General features: G+C 35.2%; 1 protein-coding gene across 7 annotated transcripts in view; it reads left to right on the forward strand.

The window, feature by feature from the left end:
• The window catches only part of ENPP2 (ectonucleotide pyrophosphatase/phosphodiesterase 2), a 200078-nt gene that overhangs the window by 130253 nt on the left and 49296 nt on the right, over nucleotides 1–20529 (forward strand). For 6 of the 7 annotated variants that reach the window (XM_056823161.1, XM_056823158.1, XM_056823156.1 and 3 more), the window contains exons 12-14: nucleotides 7018–7126; nucleotides 16675–16800; nucleotides 20218–20249. In XM_056823161.1, the coding sequence (XP_056679139.1) occupies nucleotides 7018–7126; nucleotides 16675–16800; nucleotides 20218–20249 (267 nt within the window). Of the gene's footprint in view, nucleotides 1–4295; nucleotides 4452–7017; nucleotides 7127–16674; nucleotides 16801–20217; nucleotides 20250–20529 lie in introns of all 7 variants that reach the window. The other variant, XM_056823162.1, reaches the window with a different exon arrangement.

The raw sequence follows: 20529 nt of genomic DNA on the forward strand, positions 1-20529 counted from the left end.
CATGTTGCCACTGAGTGATCCTGTACACAATTAGAAATGAGTGTTTTTATTCCTTATATTTAGAGTTAAAGGAAGTGAAGATGAAAAGGATTCCAAAATTCTTTCAGAGATTGAGTCTGATAATAAAACTATATTAACAGTTCACAATTACATAATTAGAGATATTTATAATATATTGAATGGAGAGCTGGTCTAGGAGCAAGGAAGACCTAGATTCAAGCTCAATCTCTGACATTTTCTTTATGACCTTGGCCAATTCACTTAATGTCTCAAAGATCAAAACAACTTTCTAATATTTTAAGTTGTAAAAGCTTCACTTGCATTGGCAGAAGGAGTTTCCTCACCATGGAGTTCCCTAAGCTAGTGAAATCATAGCTTTAGTACCTATTCCCTAATAATTAAAAAAATTCTTTATATACATAAACATACTTGATCTTTATAATAGCCATGTGAGGTAGATTGGGTACATGTTACCCTTGCTTTGTGATAGAAGAAATTGAAATAATTTGTTAATAGCCAAATAACTAGTTCATGGCAAAGCTGGGTCTCCATCTTGGTATTTCTGACTCAAAGTCTGGTATTTACAAAAAACAGTAGTTTACAATCCAACCCAATAAATATTTGTTAAATGCCTTCTATGTGCAAAACACTCAAATAATTGTTGAATTGTGGGATCAAACTTGGATTTGGTTGAGGGGTAAAAATACAGAAATGAGGCATAGATGAATAATGGTTATAGTTAAATATCCAAGACCAAAACTGTCTTTTAAAAGGAACAAAATACTCTTAAACTAAAGATGATTTTAAATAGGAATCAATTTTGGTTGTAGACTTTCTTTTTCACAGGGCCTATCAATATAATTTAGAATTCTAAGAAGAGACTGTGAGTGTTTGGGGTATTATTTTAGTGTCAAATAATACTCTATACTGACATTTCAGTATAGACATTTTCCAAATTCTGGATTTTGTACATTTTAATCATTTTGATGTATTAAAGTTTTTTAAACCCCTCTTTATTCATTTAGAGCTGTGAGATTTTCTTTTTTCTGAGAATGTAAAGTTTTTCTTCTGTGGTCAGTCTCTTTAAAAATGTCTGTTGTTGGGGACTGAAAGATTCCTTGATATTCCATGAAGATGACCTTCTCTAATATTCCATGAAAATACCACTAATAAAACCAAGTTCACAGAATAGGCATGTACTACTAGCAGTGCGTCCTGTGATGATAGGAGAATTAGAGTGTCATTATCATCATTTCATAGATGTAGAAAACAAATATCAGAGTGGTCACTTGAATTGTGCCAGATTGCAAAGTAAGTGGCACCCAAGCCTCATGAATGTAACCAGTCTGGGCTCTTTCCTGGAGAGTTGGCTGCCCCATTCTTATGAAGCATGAATAATATTGTCATCTACACACATATCGTAGGAGACTTATTTGACCTCCTAGTATCTAGCTGGGTCAAACAGTTCTTAGATGATTAGTACTATATTTTAAGGGATAGTTCAATAAATGAAGGTGGTGTTAAAGACTTTTATAAGATTTTACCTAAATCTCTCTTCTGTTGAATATATACTTTGGACTCAAAGTTATAACAAATGATTGTTGTCTTCTCATAATATATTTTTCAAAGTATTGTGTGGTTCATCTAAGGACCTGATTGATCTCAAGGATTTTTATCAGGTAAAGTATGATTTTGTGCTTTAAAATAGTAAGGCAGTGGAATGGAGAAGGAATTTGAAATTCTGCCCAGTAAAACACAGTGGAATGCAAATTGCTTATCAGAAATTCAAGTTGGCACTTTGTTTGACTACAGGTATCAAGCTCTTCATAAAAAAGATACTTAATTGTCCTATCAAACTTTGTACTCCTGCAAAAGAGTTTTTCTCCTGATTTCACAGTGTACTGGTGAATGTTCAGAAATGTGCTTGCTTTCGGATTTCTGCGATCTTTCTTTTTACCTTCTGTGCTTCCTCAGTGACACTCTGGTAGGTTGCCCTTCCAGGTCGAGAGGCAGAGCTTTGGCTGGCTAGTTACTACCTTCCTCAGATGGCCTAGCATACTTTTGAAAGCGGGGCCAATAGCCCTCCCTTGTCTACCCTCAATAACCTTAGGCTAATTCTTCTCAAGTCAGGCTAGAGAATGGCTGGTTAATGAGAACGTAGCTTTCTTCTCCCTCTAACTTTAGAAGGAGGAAACTTATGCAACATAATTATTGGACGAAAACCTGTTCCAACTAAAACCTATTCTTGCTGCTCCTCTAACATGCTGTCTTGGAATGACTCTTGGGAGTCTTCAGAATGTTTAGGTCTCTTGCAAATGGCCTGGAGTTTGATGGGCAGATTTGAGCTCTTGCTGAATGTGTTTGGGAACCATGAAATGAGAAACTCCTTTTTTCCTTCTTGCTACTCTTCTCATTGGGACTTGCCTGAAAGCTTAAAGCATTAAAAAAAAATCAGTCTGTGGGGCCGTGCCTTCCAAAATTTCCACCTGTGAGAGGGATAAGTGGCAAACAGAATCTCCTTTTGCAACTGCTTGTCCTGGAAATGATGAATTAGCATGGCAGATCTTCCCTGCCTCCCTGGATACACTAACATTATTCTTCCCCTTCTCCCTTCCTGCATTCAAATGATTCTGTGACTAGCCCAACCATGAAATATCAACTAGGCAGGCCTAAAATAAATGACATTTAAATCTCACCTTTGTAGCACCAACAAAGCAGGGTACCCATTTTGCGCCAGTGGTTAAGTCCCCAAAGAGTAGTTGTTATCATTGTTTTCTAGATGTTCAAAAACAGATTTCCACAGCTGCTCTCCACCCCTCCTGATTCCCCAAAGGAGGTAGTTTCTGGTAGAAAATATGTAAGTCAATTATTTCCTTCACAGGCCATCAAAAACTAAAAGTACTTAATGACTTTTTGTCTTAGAATTTTCCCAAATTGAAAAGAGAGATTTTAGTATATTAAAAATGTTTCACTGATAGCCTTAGTATTAGAACTCCTTCAGCAAAGGGCTGGATACAGAGGCCATAATGGCAGTGATCTGCCATTCTGAGGTGATGTAGAGAGCTTATCTCAAGGCTTCTTTAAGTCTAAAGATTTTTTTTTTGACTCTATGGTTAATTCCATACTTGGAGTTACTATTTTTTGTTGATATGTGCTAATAAAAGTCACCATTATTGTGACTGATGTCTATGAGGTCCTAGAGTGAATCCTACCCTATGTGACTCAGCCTATTGGATCACAGATTTAGTTAGAATGGATATTAGAGGTCATTTAATCCAACTCTTTTATTGTACAAAGGAGGAAAATGAGGCCAAGTGACTTGTCTAAGATGATTACTTTGATTCCAAATCTAGTACTCTTCCTATTGTGCCATAGTGCTTTTCATGTAGCAGTGGCCATGTCACACCTTTTCTAAAGGTAATGGTTTCTGGCAAGAAAAAAAAATTATATTATTTCCTCCAGGAGATATCAGAATTCAAAAGGGCTTAATGATTTTCTTAGATTTTCCCTAATTTCTTATTTTTAATCCTTGCCTTCCATCTCAGAATCAATACTGAAGAGCAGTAAGGGGTAGGAAATGGGGGTGAAGCGACTTTCCCAGAGTCACACAGCTGGGAAGTGTCTGAGGCCAATTTTTAACCTAGGACTTCCCATTTCTAAGCTTGGCTCTCAATTCACTGAAACACTTTGCTGCTCCCAAGCAACTGCATATAAAGATTGCATCGAGAAATGAACTGAGATGGCTGTATTCCAAGTCCAGAGTGCTAACCATTACACTATGGAACCAATACTCCCTAATTTCAAAAGAAAAATTTTAGAACTTAAAAAACCCACCCCTGAGATGAACAAGCCACCCAGAGATGGGAGATTCTCTAGAACCAAGGGAATCCTACATAGGCTGTGAAATGCCAACTCACTGATACATTCATTTGAGGAATTCTTTCTAACTTTCCCTAAGAGTTCCTCTGCAAGTTGGCCTCTTTTGCTAATATAAACCCATGTGGGTATTTATTCATAAAATAGGCTCCCTAACTTCATTTCAATTACAGATTTCTTTTATACTCATGCTATTAGTGCAAAAGCTGCTACCCTGCCAGCAAGAACAATTTAGGGAGTTTCTCTCTGCAGGAGATCCCTAAATTGTTCCTTCTACCAATTTCCTTGTCACCTAAGAAGCCTTTTTCTTTCTGGCCAAGAATCTACTGACACCAAATGGCAAAGGGTTAGCTGTTCTCTCTGCCCCTGATGGGTGGCAGGCTTCTTCTGAGTCCAGACATCTCTCTCCGCCAGTACAGGAGAGTAGTTATGGCCCCCCTCTTACTCCGGCTAAAAGACCTAAGAGGAAGCTAACTCCTAAGAGGAGACAGGAAAGACCAGTTGCTTCTCCAAAGAAACGAAGAAGAAAATTACATAGGATGACCCATTATGCTGCGGAAGCCCGTCGGGATAAAGTAAGTTGACCTATTATTTATGTCAGGAAGGCCAGAGTGAAGGCTCTCCTTGGTAACACCTTAGAATGTTAGAATTGTAGTGCTACTTCCTGCTTGGGAAGTCTGCCCAAAGTTTTACTTAATTTTCAGGGTCCGTTGACTTTCAGAGTCTAGCGAATACAAGGCAGTCTTCCTGCTTCAGATGGATACATGAAATGCTTTCTTGAAGGACTTTTAACATACTCAGCAAGTTAGAAAAACACAATTCTTCCCATCATCACCTCACTCTACCAAAAAGAATTCTCACATCTGATTTTTTTCAAGTATATGCAGAAAACTGTTGCTTTAAATTGAAGCATTTCCTGATTTGCCCTGACTTAGATCCTCTGACAAAAAGGGACTTTCTTAGCTTTCTTTCTAAAGAAAATTTTACTTGCTCAATCTTAGATAATGGTATCCTTCCAAAACGGAGAGAACGGGGAAGGCAGTAAGGATAGTGTGACCTCAAAAGGAGAGAATGCCTTAAAACAGTTGACTTACATCATTTGGAAGCTTTGTAACCAGATGTACTTTCAGGTTAGAACCTGAAGGATAGAGGTAGCAATAAAGAATAAACAAGAGAAAGTACTGTTGGTATAATCTTGTATTGATGGATAATGTCTACATTGCCAGAACATCTGAAATAGCCCAAAGGTTCATTTTTTTTGTTTGTCTATGAAACATCAAACTTCTTGTGAGTTTGTATGTCATAGAAAGTAAAGTTTAAACTTAGTCCTGTTTATCTACATCTGGATTCTTGGCACTCTTTGGAGGGAAGATGAGTTCTTCATTGCTACTGATAGTAGCAACAGGGGCTTGAGAAACTATATTTTGTTCCTTTATGTTCTTTATGTTTAGACAACAATTTCAAGCAGGGTTTTCTCTATCAGTTAGCACATCTGGGAGTATCTAGAGGTCTTTCCTTTGGTTTCAGGATGAAACTTTCTGTGACATTTGCTTTGGAACAATTTTAGACACTTAACCCTATCTTGAAGGATTAAATCATCCCATTGGAACTGAATTAGGAGAAGACTTAATTCTTCTCAGTTGATAATGATAGAATATAGTTTTAGGTAATATCAAATAAGCATATTATTTGAATGAAAGTATCTATGTGATGTCTTGTGACATTTCAAAAGTTGTAAGTTAACATGCTCTCGTATTCATTTTTGAGAACACAACTCAAAAACATTTTATTTAATAGTTAAAGTTGAGAGAAGTTAGACCAATGTGCTTTCAGATTAAAACTTTCAAAGATGGGGGAAGCTGGGTGGCTCAGTGGATTGTGAGCCAGGCCTAGAGATAAGAGGTCTTGGGTCCAAATCTGGCCTCAGACACTTCCCAGCTGTGTGACCCTGGGCAAGTCACTTAACCCCCATTTACTAGCCCTTACCACTCTCCTGCTTTCAAGCCAATACGCAGTATTAATTCTAAGAAGGTAAGGGTTATTTAAAAAAAAAAACTTTGAAGGAAAGTAATTGGGTAATGGATCAAGATGCGGTCTTTTCTTCTGAAAACATTCTTCAGACTCTTCTTTTCTCAATAGGATGAACAAAAATCCATATAAAAGAAACCAAATGCTTTATTTTTGTTCAAAACTACTCATAGTATCATAGATTTGGAGCTGGAAAGGACCTTAGAATTCACTGAGTCATATCTCTTCATTTTACAGTTATCTATGAATAGAAACCCAGATAGTTAAGTGTCCAATTCCAAGTTCGTCTCTTCCCGACTCTGAAGTCGAATGTGTTAGCCACTTCTCCATGATTCTTAAGGGACATTTATTTTCAAAATAAATCAAAGAATTTTCATGTCAAAATGATTATGCTATGAATTTTTAGAAAATCTTCCACTATTCATATTTGCTGAATTTCCTTTCCTTTTATGAAGATGATAGTAAAGATCTTTGGAAGGTTGTTTGGTAGCATTGCATCGACAATGTCCTGATTAATAAGTGATGAAAGCTCAGGTAACTAAGTCAACACTACCATGCTTGGAATACTTTCATTTCAAGAAGCATTAAGTCCATACTATGTGTTAGAGGCTTTCCTTGGTGCTGAAATTTCTTTCTGATAAACTTATTCTTCTGTTTTGTTGATCTTCTTGTTTTTCCCTTGTTCCTGTATCTCATGGTCCCTTGGAAGCCTCAAATGTTTAGCTATTCCTATTCACCCTTAAAAGATTATATTTTTAAAACTCTACTTTCAAAAATAATAGAAGCTGGGACATCTTTAAAAAACAAAAATTGCATCCTTATAAGTAATTCATGTATGTGTGTGTGTGCATTTTATACATACCTACATATATATATATGTATGTATATATATATATATATATATATATATATATATATATATATATATGAATTATAATGAAGTAGTTAGCTCTACTAGCTCTGATAATTGAAGGGAAAGTCTTCTAGCCAAAGCTCTACCTCTTCATACAGAAGGATACTCTCCAGAATTTTCTGAGGAAGATTGGTGAGAAAAAAGAAAAGGAAAGCAGAGAGACAAGAACTGACTTGGTTGTTCTTCAACATTTTTTGCAGATGACAAATCCTCTGAGGGAAATTGACAAAACTGTGGGACAGTTAATGGATGGACTGAAACAGCTGAAACTACATCGTTGTGTTAATGTCATCTTTGTTGGAGACCATGGTAAAGCCTTTTCTACCTATATAATAAAAATTTTAAAAGGACAGCTACTTAGTTGATGTTAACAGTGAGGGTAAAAGTAGATAATAATTTACTAACTAATAAGTAAGTAATTTTAAATATAGACTATATATTTAAAATAAGAGAGATATCATTGAAAGGGAAAACCCCCACAACATTCTCCAATATTGAAATCTGATTACAATAGATATTTTTTCTCATCTTCTCACCCTTATGTGCTGTCTCATCACATTCAGTTTCTTCCCTTTAAAAGAAAACAAATCCTTAACAGGGGCAAAAACCTATAATATTCTAGGATTTTCTCTGCTTCTTTTAATTTTTCATGGATACAAGGGCAGAACTCAAGCCTGATTTGCTCTCATACTCTCATTAAATAATTGTCCCACCTTCTTTTCTGGTCATATAGGTCCCCAGTAATGTCTTTTAACTACGTCTTGTGGTTATAAATTACAATGTTATACAAAATCACCATATTAAGACCAATTTACTATGTGAGGACTTTTTATATTTCTTCTTCCAGTTCAACAAAGATGTTTTATTTATTTTTACTTCTAGTCTCTGTCTTGGTTGTGTTTGTTTTCATTCTTTTACAAAGAGAGCAATTTTAGGCTACATTTAGGTTTTGCATGAGTCAGATTTGGGGAAATGATGTGTTGCCCTGACCTTACTCAATAGTGCTGAGCAGGGGATGTATCCTTTTGAGTCTAACACATAGTCTTTCTGTGACTTTATAAAATGCTGAGGACTATTCTAAAAATTGCAGTTCTTCCTTCTATAGGTACTATAGTTTACTAATTGTATCAATGGCTTTTGACAACAGTATATGTTTCTGCTAATTATTTTCAATAGAGAAGTTCTAGAACCTCTTAGGGACTAAAATTAAGCAGAAAGGGTATTTTCAGAGAAAGCAATAGGATGCTGAGAGAATACTTTCCTATTATTAAAAAATGTGCCAATGATGGGTCTTCATGTGGTGGTAGAGGAATTCATTGGTTAGATGATATTTAAGTTCCATCTGAGCTCCAAAGTTCTGCCATCTATGATATGATTTAATTCTTTGACCAAACTTTTGCAAGATGAGGAATCTGAGGTCTATAGAGGCTATATGACAAAATAACAAAGCAGACCAGTAGAAGATCCAGAATTAGGACTGAAGTGTTTTGATTTCACTTCCAGTATTCAAAAATATGAAGTAGACTGGGCATAGGTTACCATTGAAATGGTGTTATTTGCCTACTGGCAAAACTAATGTGGCTGTCATATACATTACTGATCTTCATATGTAAAGAGGCATAGATTGATTAAGATGTCTGAGGTTTGGGATTATCATATTTTAAAACACCTTATACAATATAGGTCTCTTGACTTTGAAAATGTTGTAGAACAAACTATATGGGGGTGGGACCAATGTATGGTCAAATGATGGAAATCATTTGTCTAATAAGGTAAACTGATGAATTTTTGTAAAGTCATATAAAACATGATATAAAGCAATATAATAATTACAATTAGAAAATGGGAAGTTCAGCCAAAGTGGAGGAATCAAAGATGAGTAGAATAATTGGAACACAAAGTTGTTACCTCTTCAGGAGATTTAAAATATATATATATAAAGGTATGTGCATATCTCTATCTATTCTTTATCTGAATGAGTTAAGTTTCCTACTCAAATTCAAGAGGTTAGATTGGGAGGTCTTTTGGTATTTCTTCTTCCTCATTTATCAGTTTTCCCATGAATTCATGATTTAATTGATGACGCTACTCCCTCAGTGAGTATAGATAGCAATCTGTCCTTAAATTGCTGTCCTGTGCAGCTTTGTCTATATTCCCCTGAAACTATTTTTATGGAAAAGGCGGCTAGAGCTGGATTCTTATAATGCAGTTAGATGGATTGAATAGCTAGGCTCAAATATTAGTTGTCAACAATTAATATCAAATTGCTAAGACATCTCCAGCATGGTATCGCAACATCTGTATTTGTTCTTGTGCTATTTAATAATTTTTTTCAATGACTTGGATAAAGACATCAATGGTATTTTGCTTATCAAATGTGCAAATAACACAATGTTGAGAGGGATGGCTAATACACTGGCTGATGGAATCAGGATATAAAAAGAACTTGACAAGTTAGAGCACTGGCTATTGTTTCTGAAGGACTTTCATGTAGAAGAAGGTTTAGGCTTGTTCTGTTGGGATCCAAAGAATGGAAGCACTGGGTAGAAATAACAAGGAGGAATATTTATGATTGATCTTTGGAAAATTACCTAATTATCAGAGCTGTACAAAACTGGAATGGGCTTCCTCAGGAGGTAGTGGGTTTCCCCTCAGTCGATATCTTCAAGCAGAGATTTACTGATCATGTATCAGGTAATCATATAGTGGGGATTGATTTTGTGGATGGTTTGTAGAAAATGACTCCTGAGGACTCTTCCAACTCTCAAATTCTAACTCTTGAAATCTACCCACTGTGTAGGAGGCCCTTAACATAGGACTCCTAATAAGGTACAGGTAGACATGTATTCCTCCAACTGCCCATCTATTGTCTCTAACTCTAAATACATGCCTGGCCTGTCTCCTTTTCTTGACACATGTTTCCTGGAGGATACAGCATTTAATTAAATAGAGAGTTATATTCAAATATAACACCATATAACAGAACTTCCATTCTCTCAGAATGTCATCTTTGAGTTGCATGGAGAAGGTATTAATGTTCATTTTCCTGAAGTACGTAGAGGTAAAATAAAAGTCTTGCCAGTTCTAATCAGCTTTTTTCCTCTCTGTCCACTGTAAAAAATATTCAAGACCAAGGACTCTAAATATTGATTTAGGGCCTGCCAGATTTTGGTTAATATGGTTTCTAGTTCTTTGTTTACAAAGAATAAAGTGGTACTTTATGGAGTTATTTAGAGGATATTCATGATATTGTGTTTTGTGCTAAAAAGCAAAGACAGTAAACCAGGTCTGATTGTTATGATTCTAGATCTCTTTCTTTCTCTCTTTCTTTCTCTCTTTCTTTCTTTCTTTCTTTCTTTCTTTCTTTCTTTCTTTCTTTCTTTCTTTCTTTCTTTCTTTCTTTCTTTCTTTCTTTCTTTCTTTCTTTCTTTCTTTCTTTCTTTCTTTCTTTCTTTCTTTCTTTCTTTCTTTCTTTCTTCCTTTCTTCCTTTCTTCCTTTCTTCCTTTCTTCCTTTCTTCCTTTCTTCCTTTCTTCCTTTCTTCCTTTCTTCCTTTCTTCCTTTCTTCCTTTCTTCCTTTCTTCCTTTCTTCCTTTCTTCCTTTCTTTCTTTCTTTCTTTCTTCCTTTCTTCCTTTCTTCCTTTCTTCCTTTCTTTCTTTCTTTCTTTCTTTCTTTCTTTCTTTCTTTCTTTCTTTCTTTCTTTCTTTCTTTCTTTCTTTCTTTCTTTCTTTCTTTCTTTCTTTCTCTCTTTCTCTCTTTCTTTCTCTCTTTCTCTCTTTCTCCCTTTCTCCCTTTCTCCCTTTCTCCCTTTCTCCCTTTCTCCCTTTCTCCCTTTCTCCCTTTCTCCCTTTCTCCCTTTCTCCCTTTCTCCCTTTCTCCCTTTCTCCCTTTCTCCCTTTCTCTCTCTCTCTCTCTCTCTCTCTCTCTCTCTTTCTTTCTCTCTCTCTCTCTCTCTTTCTCTCTCTCTCTCTCTCTTTCTCCTCTCTCTCTCTCTCTTTCTCCTCTCTCTCTCTCTTTCTCCTCTCTCTCTCTCTTTCTCTCTCTCTCTCTTTCTCCTTTCTCTCTCTCTCTCTCTCTCTTCTTTCTTTCTTTCTTTCTTTCTTTCTTTCTTTCTTTCTTTCTTTCTTTCTTTCTTTCTTTCTTTCTTTCTTTCTTTCTTTCTTTCTTTCTTTCTTTCTTTCTTTCTTTCTTTCTTTCTTTCTTTCTTTCTCTCATAAACACAGACTTTATTTAAAGTTTCAAATTCTCTTTATCTTTTGTTAAAAGAGAAGGTAAGAAAAAGAAAAGCTTTTACAAATATTTGTTATAGTTATGCAAAACAAATTTCTTCATTAGCCATGTTAAAAAAAAAAAGCAAGAACTAGTAGCAATGCAACAAGCCAGGCCACTCCTGAAGGATTTATAGGAAAGAATTCTATTCACATTATGAGAAATAACTATGGGAGTAGAAATGCAAAAGAAAAACATATGACATCACTTATCACATGAATGTGGGTACGTGATTTGGGATTTAGGCTTTAAAATATCGCTCTATAGCAAAAATGAATAATATGAAAATAGGTATCAAGTGATAACATTTGTACATCCCGGTGGAATTGCTAGTCAGCTCTGGGAATGGAAGGGAAAGAAAATGAATCATATAAACATAGAAAAATATTTAAAAATTAAAAATTAAAAAATAAAGAAAAAATAAAGAAAAAAGGCCAAATATTTCAATCTGCATTCTGGGTCCATCAGTTTTGTATTTGGAGATAGATATCACTTTTTATTGTGAGTCCTTTGGAAATGTGATGTACCATTGTGTTGATCAGAGTTACTAAGTCTTTAAAAGTTAATTATTTTTACAATGTTGCTATTATTGTGTAAATTGTTCTCCTGGTTCTGCTATCTTCACTTTGCATTAGTTCATACAGGTCTTCCCAAGTGTTTCTGAAACTATCCCTTCAACATATTCATATACCATCTCTTGCCCAGCCATTCTTCAAGTGATGGGCATTTTCTAGTTTCCAATTTTTTGCAATCACAAAAAAAGTTGCTATAAATATTTTTGAATTAAAAAAGATCTTTTTCTCTTTTCTGGGATCTTTTTGGAATGTAGCTCTAAAGCAGTATTGCTGGGTCGAAGAGTATACATACTTCAATGACTTTTTGCAAGTTGCCCTCCATCATCATTCGATTAGATCATAGCTCATTAGTTCATAGTGCATTAATTTACAATAATTGTTTTCCAATGTCTCCTGAAGCATTTGCCATTTTCTTTTTTTTGGGGGGGGGGTCATCTTAGCCCATCTGATGAGTGTGAAGTCCTTCAGACTTGTTTTGATTTGCATTTCTCTTATTGTTGTGATTTTCATGTGATAATTCATAGTTTTAATTTCTTTCTCTGAAAATTGCTTACTCCTATCCTTTGACCATTTATCATTTGCAGAATGACTGTTATTCTACTAAATTTGACTCATTCCTTTCTATATTTGAAAAATGCGATTTTTTATCAGAGAAAATTCAAAGATTTCCCCAGTTTTTATTTTTCCCTAATTTAGCTACATTAGTTTTGTTTATAAAAACTTAATTTTATATAATCAAAATTATCCATTTTATCTCCTATGAACCTCTATCTCTTGTTTGATCATGAATTCTTTCTCCCATCTATTGATATGAGAGGGAATTTCTTCCCTGTTTCACCAATTTGCTTATGATATCACTCTTAATGTCAAAACCTTCACTCATTTTGGGCTTATCTGAGTGTATGATATGAAATATTGGTCTATGCCTAGTTTGTGCCAGACTACTTTTGAATTTTCCCAACAATTTCTATCAAAAATTAAATTCTTGCCCCAATAGCTTATATTTTTGGGTTTACCATACATTAGGTTATTGTATTGAGTTTCTTCTGTGTATTGGGCACTTATTTGATCAACTAGTTTCTTATCCAGTATCACATTGTTTTGAAGACTATAGGTTTATAACATATTTTGAGACCTGGTATTGCTAGGCCCCCTTCCTTCGCATTTTCCCTATTGATTCACTTATTATTTTTGGATTTTTGTTCTTACAGATACATTTTTTTATTATTTTTTCCAATTCTCTAAAGATACTTTTTGGTAATTTGATTTGTATGGCTCTGATTAAGTCAATTAATTTGGGTAGCAACATTTTATTATATTGGCTGGTATTACACATGAATAAATAATATTTCTCCAATTATTTAGGTGTTGTTTTTTTTGACATCAAGGGCATTTTATAATTGTATTCATTTGGTTTATATGTATGCCTTGTAGGTAGACCCCCAAGTCATATTGTCTGTAGTTACATTAAATGGACTTTCTCTTTTTATCTCTTTCTCCTGGATTTGTTGGTAATATACAGAAATGATTTGTTTGGGTTTATTTTATCTACAGAAACTTTGCAAAAAATTGTTGATTATTTAAATTAGGTTCTTTAGTTGACTCTCTAGAGTTTTTTAGTTAAATTATTATATCATCTGCAAAAATTGATTGTTTTATTTCCTCATTTCCAATGCTTATTCTTTCCATTTCTTTTTCTTGTCATATTGGTCATGCTACAGATAGCATTTTTAGCACAATATATTTTTAAAATTTTTACCTTTGGTCTTAGAATCAAAACTGTGTATTGGTTCCAAAGTAGAAGAGTGGTAAGGGCTAGGCAATGGGGAGTTAATTTGCTTGGCCAGGTTGGCACTGCTGGGAAGTGCAAGAGGTCAAATTTGAACCCAGAACCTCCACTCCCTAGGCCTGGTTCTTTATCCAAGGGAACCATGGAGCTTCCTCTTCTAGTACAACATTGAATAACAATGGTTCTAATTAAACATCCATGTTTGACAGCTGATTTTATTGGAAAGTCTTACAGCTTATCCTCATTACAGACAATGCTTTCTTTTGGTTTGAAAGATATGCTCTTATCATTAAAAAAAAAAAGCAAGCTCTGTTTGATTCTCTGCTTTCTAGTATTTTTTATTTATTTTTAACAGGAATAGGTACATTCCTAGTATAAATTCAAACTGGTCCTAGTGTATAATTTTTGTGACATATTGCTATAATTTTATTGCTAGTATTTTGGTTATAATTTTTGTATCAATATTCATTAGGTGATTCTCTTTGGTTTTGGTATCAAGACCATATTTGTGTCATAGAATGAATTTTGAAGGACTCTTTACCTTTTCTCCCCAAACACTTTATGTAATATTGTAGTTAAATGCTTTTTAAGTGTTTTGGTAGAATTGGTAGAATTTACTTGTAAATCCATGTCACCCTGAGTCTTATTTTTCTTAAAGAGCTCCTTTTCTATCTTTCCAAGTTGCCCTGGCCAGCAAAAATTACTCACCCTGATTTTTTCTTGGCTTTCCAGATCAGAATTCAGTCTGGCATGTTTCCTAGGTGGTTGTGGAGAAAACCTGCTGGGTGAAGGGCAAAAATTCTGCCTCTTTTATTCCACCATCTTGACTGTCTCCCCACATAGATTCTCTTAACAATCACATATGTAATATAACTTTACAGTAATCATTATTGTGTAGTTTCTATTAGGTCATTGAGAATGGGAAAGTGGATACAGGATTGGAGAAGAAGAAATGTTCCAGTTTTCAAAAAGGGAAAAAGAAAATAGTCTCTACGATGTATAAGTCAATGATACTGACTTCGGTTTGCCAAATTTTTATTTTTAAAAGGGATGACTTGTGAACATCTTAAAAAAGAGGCAATAGTACACAAAGATAACTGCATCAAAACATAATGCTAGACTAGTCTTTTTTTCTTTCACAGGGAACTATTGAATTGGATGGCTATATCAGGGGATTGTAGAGATAGTTTAGACTTTACTGAAGCATCTAAACTAGTCTTTCATGCTACCCTTATGGAAAATACCATGATAGAGACAAGACAGTTGTAATGTTATGTGGGTTTGGAATTATTTAAGTGGTTGGACCACTATATGACTGTGCCAGTTTGGAAAGAAATCTCCAGTAGAGTTACCTGACGGCATGTAGTAGGTCCTGAGTTATTTACCATTTTTAACTAATGATTCAGACTAAGGCATAAATAACATACTTGTTAAATCTGCAAATGATACAAGACTGAAGGGATAGCTAGCATATTCGAATTTTTGGCCAAATAAAAAATAAATTATATAAAAATATAATATATAAATTATATCATATAAAATCAAATAAATATAAAATTAGATTGGCAGCTGGGTGGCATAGTGAATAGAGTGTTAGGCCTTGAGACAGAAATACCTGAGTCCAAATCCATCACTCAGACACTTACCGGCTGTATGACCCTGGGCAAGTCATGTAACTCTTTTTGCCTCAGTTTCCTTATCCTCAAAATGAGCTAGAGAAGGAAATGGTAAACTACTCTAATAACTTTGTCAAGAAAAACCCAAATGGGATCACCAAGAATCAGACATGACTGAACAACTTAACAATAACAACAACCAAATGAATATGAAGTATTATACATGGGTTCAGTACATGCCTTGGTTCATTAGTCACACATCTGTCACTTCTCTGAATGGAGTTTTTTTTCAATCTTAATGTCTTGAACAGATCAAAGTAAACTAGATGTTCTTTTATTATATCCTTACTTTAGTCTTAGTTTTATACTTGTGGCGTCTGGAAAATAGTATGAGAATTAGAGTGAAAAGGGACCTTCGAAATTAGCTAGTCCAACCTTTACACCAATAAGAATTCCTTCAACAACCCCCAAAAGATGTGACCAGACTATTTGTCTGGTTGCCCTCTATTGGTCACACCTAACTGTGCATTTCAGTGTCATTTTCTGTATCTAAACAATATATGTGCACTGGCCTCAAGTTGTGACCTCCAAGGAGGATTCTCTTGATTATTATATTTATATATACACATACATGTATAGGCATGGACATATGTGTGCAATGAGCATGTACACATCTATATGTGTATATACATGTGTGTTTGATGACAATAGTCAAGATAATTCTCCATGGAGGACAGAACATGATACTGGTGCTAAAAGTATTGTCTCACCTCCTTTCAGTGACTTTACCTCCTCTCTGATCTACAGTCACCAGAGTTCTGTTTTTATTACACCATTTACAACCTTGCTGGAAAAGTTACTCTGTTCTACAATTAGGGCCATGGCTCTCAGCTCATTTGTTCTGGAGTAGACTTTTTTTTCCTTCTGTTTTGTTCTGCCAACATTATTTTGTCAGTAATATCCAAGGCCACCTACTGAGACACTTAGTTGTTTGGTGATTATATATACTCAAAGCAGGAGTTATGTTTGAGAGATAATTTGAAAGAGACATTTTGTAAAAAACATACTGAACTATGTCTTCTAGTTATGTCCCCCTGCTCCCCCCACCTCTTCCTCCCCTTGCTGCCGCAGTACTGGGAAATCTTTATGGAAATTTGAATTAGAAAAAAAAAAAGAATAGATCTTTCTTAGACTACAGAAGTAGTATCAGTGTCAGCTGCTTTTGATCATGAAGTTGGAATAATTATTTCTTTTAATTTCTTTTTCTTTTGGACTTGGCTCTTTGACCTGAAATGATGAATGAATGAATGAAGGTTCTTTTTAAACATGGCAAAGCTTCTGTTGCTTAAGAAAATTTGAATTTTTAAGAATTCTATGGAGTAGCATTCAGTATTTTAAAATTTAGAATTTTATGTCAAAAGCCTCCCATTTCCCTCTTTCAAGACTTCCCAATAAGTGGTTTTTTGAAAGAACTAATAAAATTCTTGAAGTTATATAGTGTTACTGTTATGTAAATTATATACACAATTATGTTATATGATATCCATACTACAACTTAAATGTATACATACTCGTTCCCTTAAAATGTTTTTTTTTTTATTCCCACAGGAATGGAGGATGTCACATGTGAAAGGACAGAGTTCTTGAGCTCTTATCTGACCAACGTAGATGATATTATCTTGGTGCCTGGAGCCTTGGGACGAATTCGTCCTAAGTCTAGTAATAATGCTAAATGTAAGTTGGCACTTAAGACTGTTATCTTGTGACTAATATACCATTTTGAAGAACTCTTTTCTTCTGAGCCTTGCAACTAATTGCAATTTGAAAATTAATATCCTTTGTTTTACACTACCTTCATTTCCCAATACAGTGTATCTTCTTTAGGTAGCTTGTGGATAGATGCTGAGCTAGAATTCAGGAAGACCTGAATTCTAATACTTCCTCAGACACTTAATAACTGTGTGGTCACAGGCAAGTCATTTAACTGCCTCAGTTTCCTTATCTGTAAAAGAAGAGGGTTTGATTTAGTTGCTCCTAAGTTTTTGTCTAGCTTTTCTTCTATAGTCCTATACCCCTCTCCCACATCTTCTCCAGACAACCATTCCCCAGAGCAAAGGATTTAATTAATTATTGATAAGCCTTTTCCTTGTTATCTCATTCCCTCCTTTTCCCAAGTCAGTCCATATATGCTTAGGAGACCCTTCTGCTGAAACTTCAGATTCCTCAAGAGTCTGGTCAGAAATCAGCTTCTGATCCATGTAAAATTGGTTGGCAAAGGCCAGAAGGAAAACCCATTAATGCCTGGGGAAGTGGCAGCTGTTTTGAAGATGACAAGTAACTGGAAAATGATCATGACTCACCATGCCACTTAAGTTACAGTTTTCAGGATGGGAAATGTTGCAGTCACACGAAACTTTTAAACTTGTAGACTCCAGGGGATTTTGGATGATTCCTACCTAACTGAAGACTTTTAAGTTGGCATTTTGTTTATTTGTAGAAATCATTCATTTTGAAAAGGTAGACATTGAGGTCTTTATAAACTTCAGCTTAAAGAAGATCCATTCCATCCCACCCGAACAACAACAAACACATCTATCAAGAAATAGCAAATGAAGGGGAGTAAGAATTGGAGGTAGGAAATCCTGGCAAGCAGGGAGAGATGCATTGGAAAGAACATTTGATTTAGAGTCAGAGGGCCTGAGTTCAAGTTCTGACCCAAGTACATCACTATTTGTACCTCCTTGGCCTGGTCACTTAACCTTTTTGGACCTTCATTTTGTCTTCTTTAAGATAAGGGAAATTAGACTAAGTGACCTTCTAAAGTTCTTTGCAATTCTTGATCTGTGATTGTGAAAAGTGAGTTTATCATGTTGCAAAGGAACAGTGGCCAGGACTGAGTCCTAATAAAATTGTTCAGTAGGTCAACTTCATCCTCTACTTTTTGTAACTTTCCCTAGCTTCCCTAGCAATCTTTTAGGCGTCCAGTATTCTCTTCTCTCTCAAACCATAGTTTGAAAGTAAACTCTTCTCTAGTGTCTCTTAGAGACATTTTTGGTAATTCATTCATATGTTCATACATAATCTTATCTGGCATGAAAGGACTTCCTCTACAGTAGGGGGATGTTAAGCATTGGTGACTAGCTGGGGAGAGCTGTTTTCAGTGAATAAAGATCCTTTATTGATGTCTCAGAGATCACACTAGTATAGGTGGTGGCTTACTATCCATGTATAAAATCAACCACTCTGAAGTTTAAGGACTGTCCTAAAAGGAGACCTTGAACTTTTGATTTCCTAGAAGTTCATGAGCCCGGATTCTGAGCTTAACTTGGCAATTGCACTACCCTTGGTTTTAGGTCTCCTTTAGCTATCAGAGAATAGGACCTGACATGTACCAAGGTCAATGCAAAAAGCTCAATTAAAGCTTTACTTTTTATCTCTTTTTAAAAGATTATAATAATTCCCCCAAAGAGAAGCTGAGAGTGAAGGAAATGCTTCCCTTCAGAATCCAATATAATTTAAAATGACATGAATACCACCATGCAAAATTTGTTTTTTAGCATCTCATAGCTATGAGATTTAAGGCCTATAAAGTTAGTCTGGATTTGTATAAATTGGCAAATAGTAGGCACCCTCACTTAAAAACAACAACAACAAAAACCCCTTTACCTTCTGTCTTAGGTTCAATATAAGTATTGGTTCCAAGGAAGAAGAGTGGAAGGGCTAGGCAATTAGGGTTAAGTGACTTGTCCAGGGTCACATAGCTTTGAAGTATAGCTACCCAGTTGCTCTAACATCTCCACTTTTGACCCCATTTCCAATCAGCACAGTCTTCTTGTATTAATAGTGTGGTTTAGAGGATTGGGCACTGAACTTAAAGTTGGGAATGCTTCAGTCCAGATTTTGCCTGAGACTTTCTAACTGTGTGACCCTGGGTAAGTCTTTTAACTAAGCCTGTGCCTTAGTTTTCTTGTTTATAAAATAAAGAGGTTGGACTCTGACCACTAAGGTACCTTCTAGCTTAATATGTAGGGTCCTATGGCCCTGAGTTATTTTGAAAGAAAAAAGTCAAAACATAAAAGGCAATTCTAAAGCCCCAAACTCTTTCTTCAATTTATAAACAACCTTTATTACATCATTAAATGTTTTCTGGGACAAGTTTATGGTCTTGGCAAAAAATCATCCTTCGTTTTCTAGTAGTAAAAATAAAGGAAGATAAGTGGTGTGTGTGTATGAAATCTATAATTAGGCTTAGTGTTATTGAGAAAACTGAGCTTTGTTTAAAAATTAACTTAATGGGTTTTTTAAAACCTTCCTTTAAGAGGAATAATATGTAGTATGTTAAAAAGAAATGCAAATCATTAGGAAAATTGTATTTTAAAAATTCTGACAGTTAGATTTACTTTTTTTTTTTAACCCTTACCTTCTGACTTAGAATCTTTACTGTGCATTGTAAGGGCTAGGCAATGGGGTTTAAGTGACTTGCCTAGGGTCACACAACTAGGAAGTGTCTGAGGGCAGATCAGAACCTAAGACCTCCCATCTCTGCTCCTGGCTCTCAATCCACCAAGTCACCTAGCTGCCCTCTAGACTTTCTAAAATGAAGTGAGTTATCCATGCTCTTGGGCAGCCCCCTTAATGCACAGAACTCCTTTTGGAAGGTACTTTATAGTTTACAAAGTTCTTTCCTCTCTGTGACATGGATAATACAAAGTATCAATGCTCTATTGCTAGATAATGATAATTTCTAGATAAGATTCAGAGAGGTTGTGATTTGTCCAGTATCTCAGTACTTGAAAGTGGCAGGTCAAAGTCTCTTTTCGAGGTAGAGTCTGGTTCTGTTTCCACTCCATTTTGCTATTGTGTTTCACAATGCCGTGAAGGTGGTCTTTTATATACAAAGAATGATGTTTGCCTCTAGAGGAAAATTTTTGCTTACTTTTGGATTCGCATCATTCATTCTTCTTAACTTACTCTGTACTTCCTTAAACAGAAGCAGTTATTTCCTTGAAGAGGTTAACAAATACATATGATATTTTAGATCTATTTTAATGTATCAAAGGAAAAACTTCTGGAGAAAAGGGGAAGTTACCCCCACCCCAGGAGTAATTATGTTATATTTTAAAGACACTGTTTTCTTTTTCTTTTAAACAGATGATCCCCGAACGATTATTGCCAATCTCACTGTGAGTACCAATGATTTGCAGGCTTCTGCTCGCAGGGTGAATTTCTCATGCTCATTTCACGTGTCAGGACAGACATTTCTCATAGCTTTCATGCCATTCAGTGTTTGTTGATTTGAAAGGTTTTACGACCTTCTGGACTATGGGCAGCTGGAGGCTCCACAAGAGTCTTGGCAACAGCCTGAGATGAGCATATTTATTTGCTCCTTCCATTAGAAATGCAAAATAATCATTTACAATTAAACTAATATTTACTCCTCCTTCAAAACATATCCTTATCTAT

This window comes from Monodelphis domestica, chromosome 3, assembly GCF_027887165.1.
Source record: "Monodelphis domestica isolate mMonDom1 chromosome 3, mMonDom1.pri, whole genome shotgun sequence".
NCBI classification, from domain to species: Eukaryota; Metazoa; Chordata; class Mammalia; order Didelphimorphia; family Didelphidae; genus Monodelphis; species Monodelphis domestica.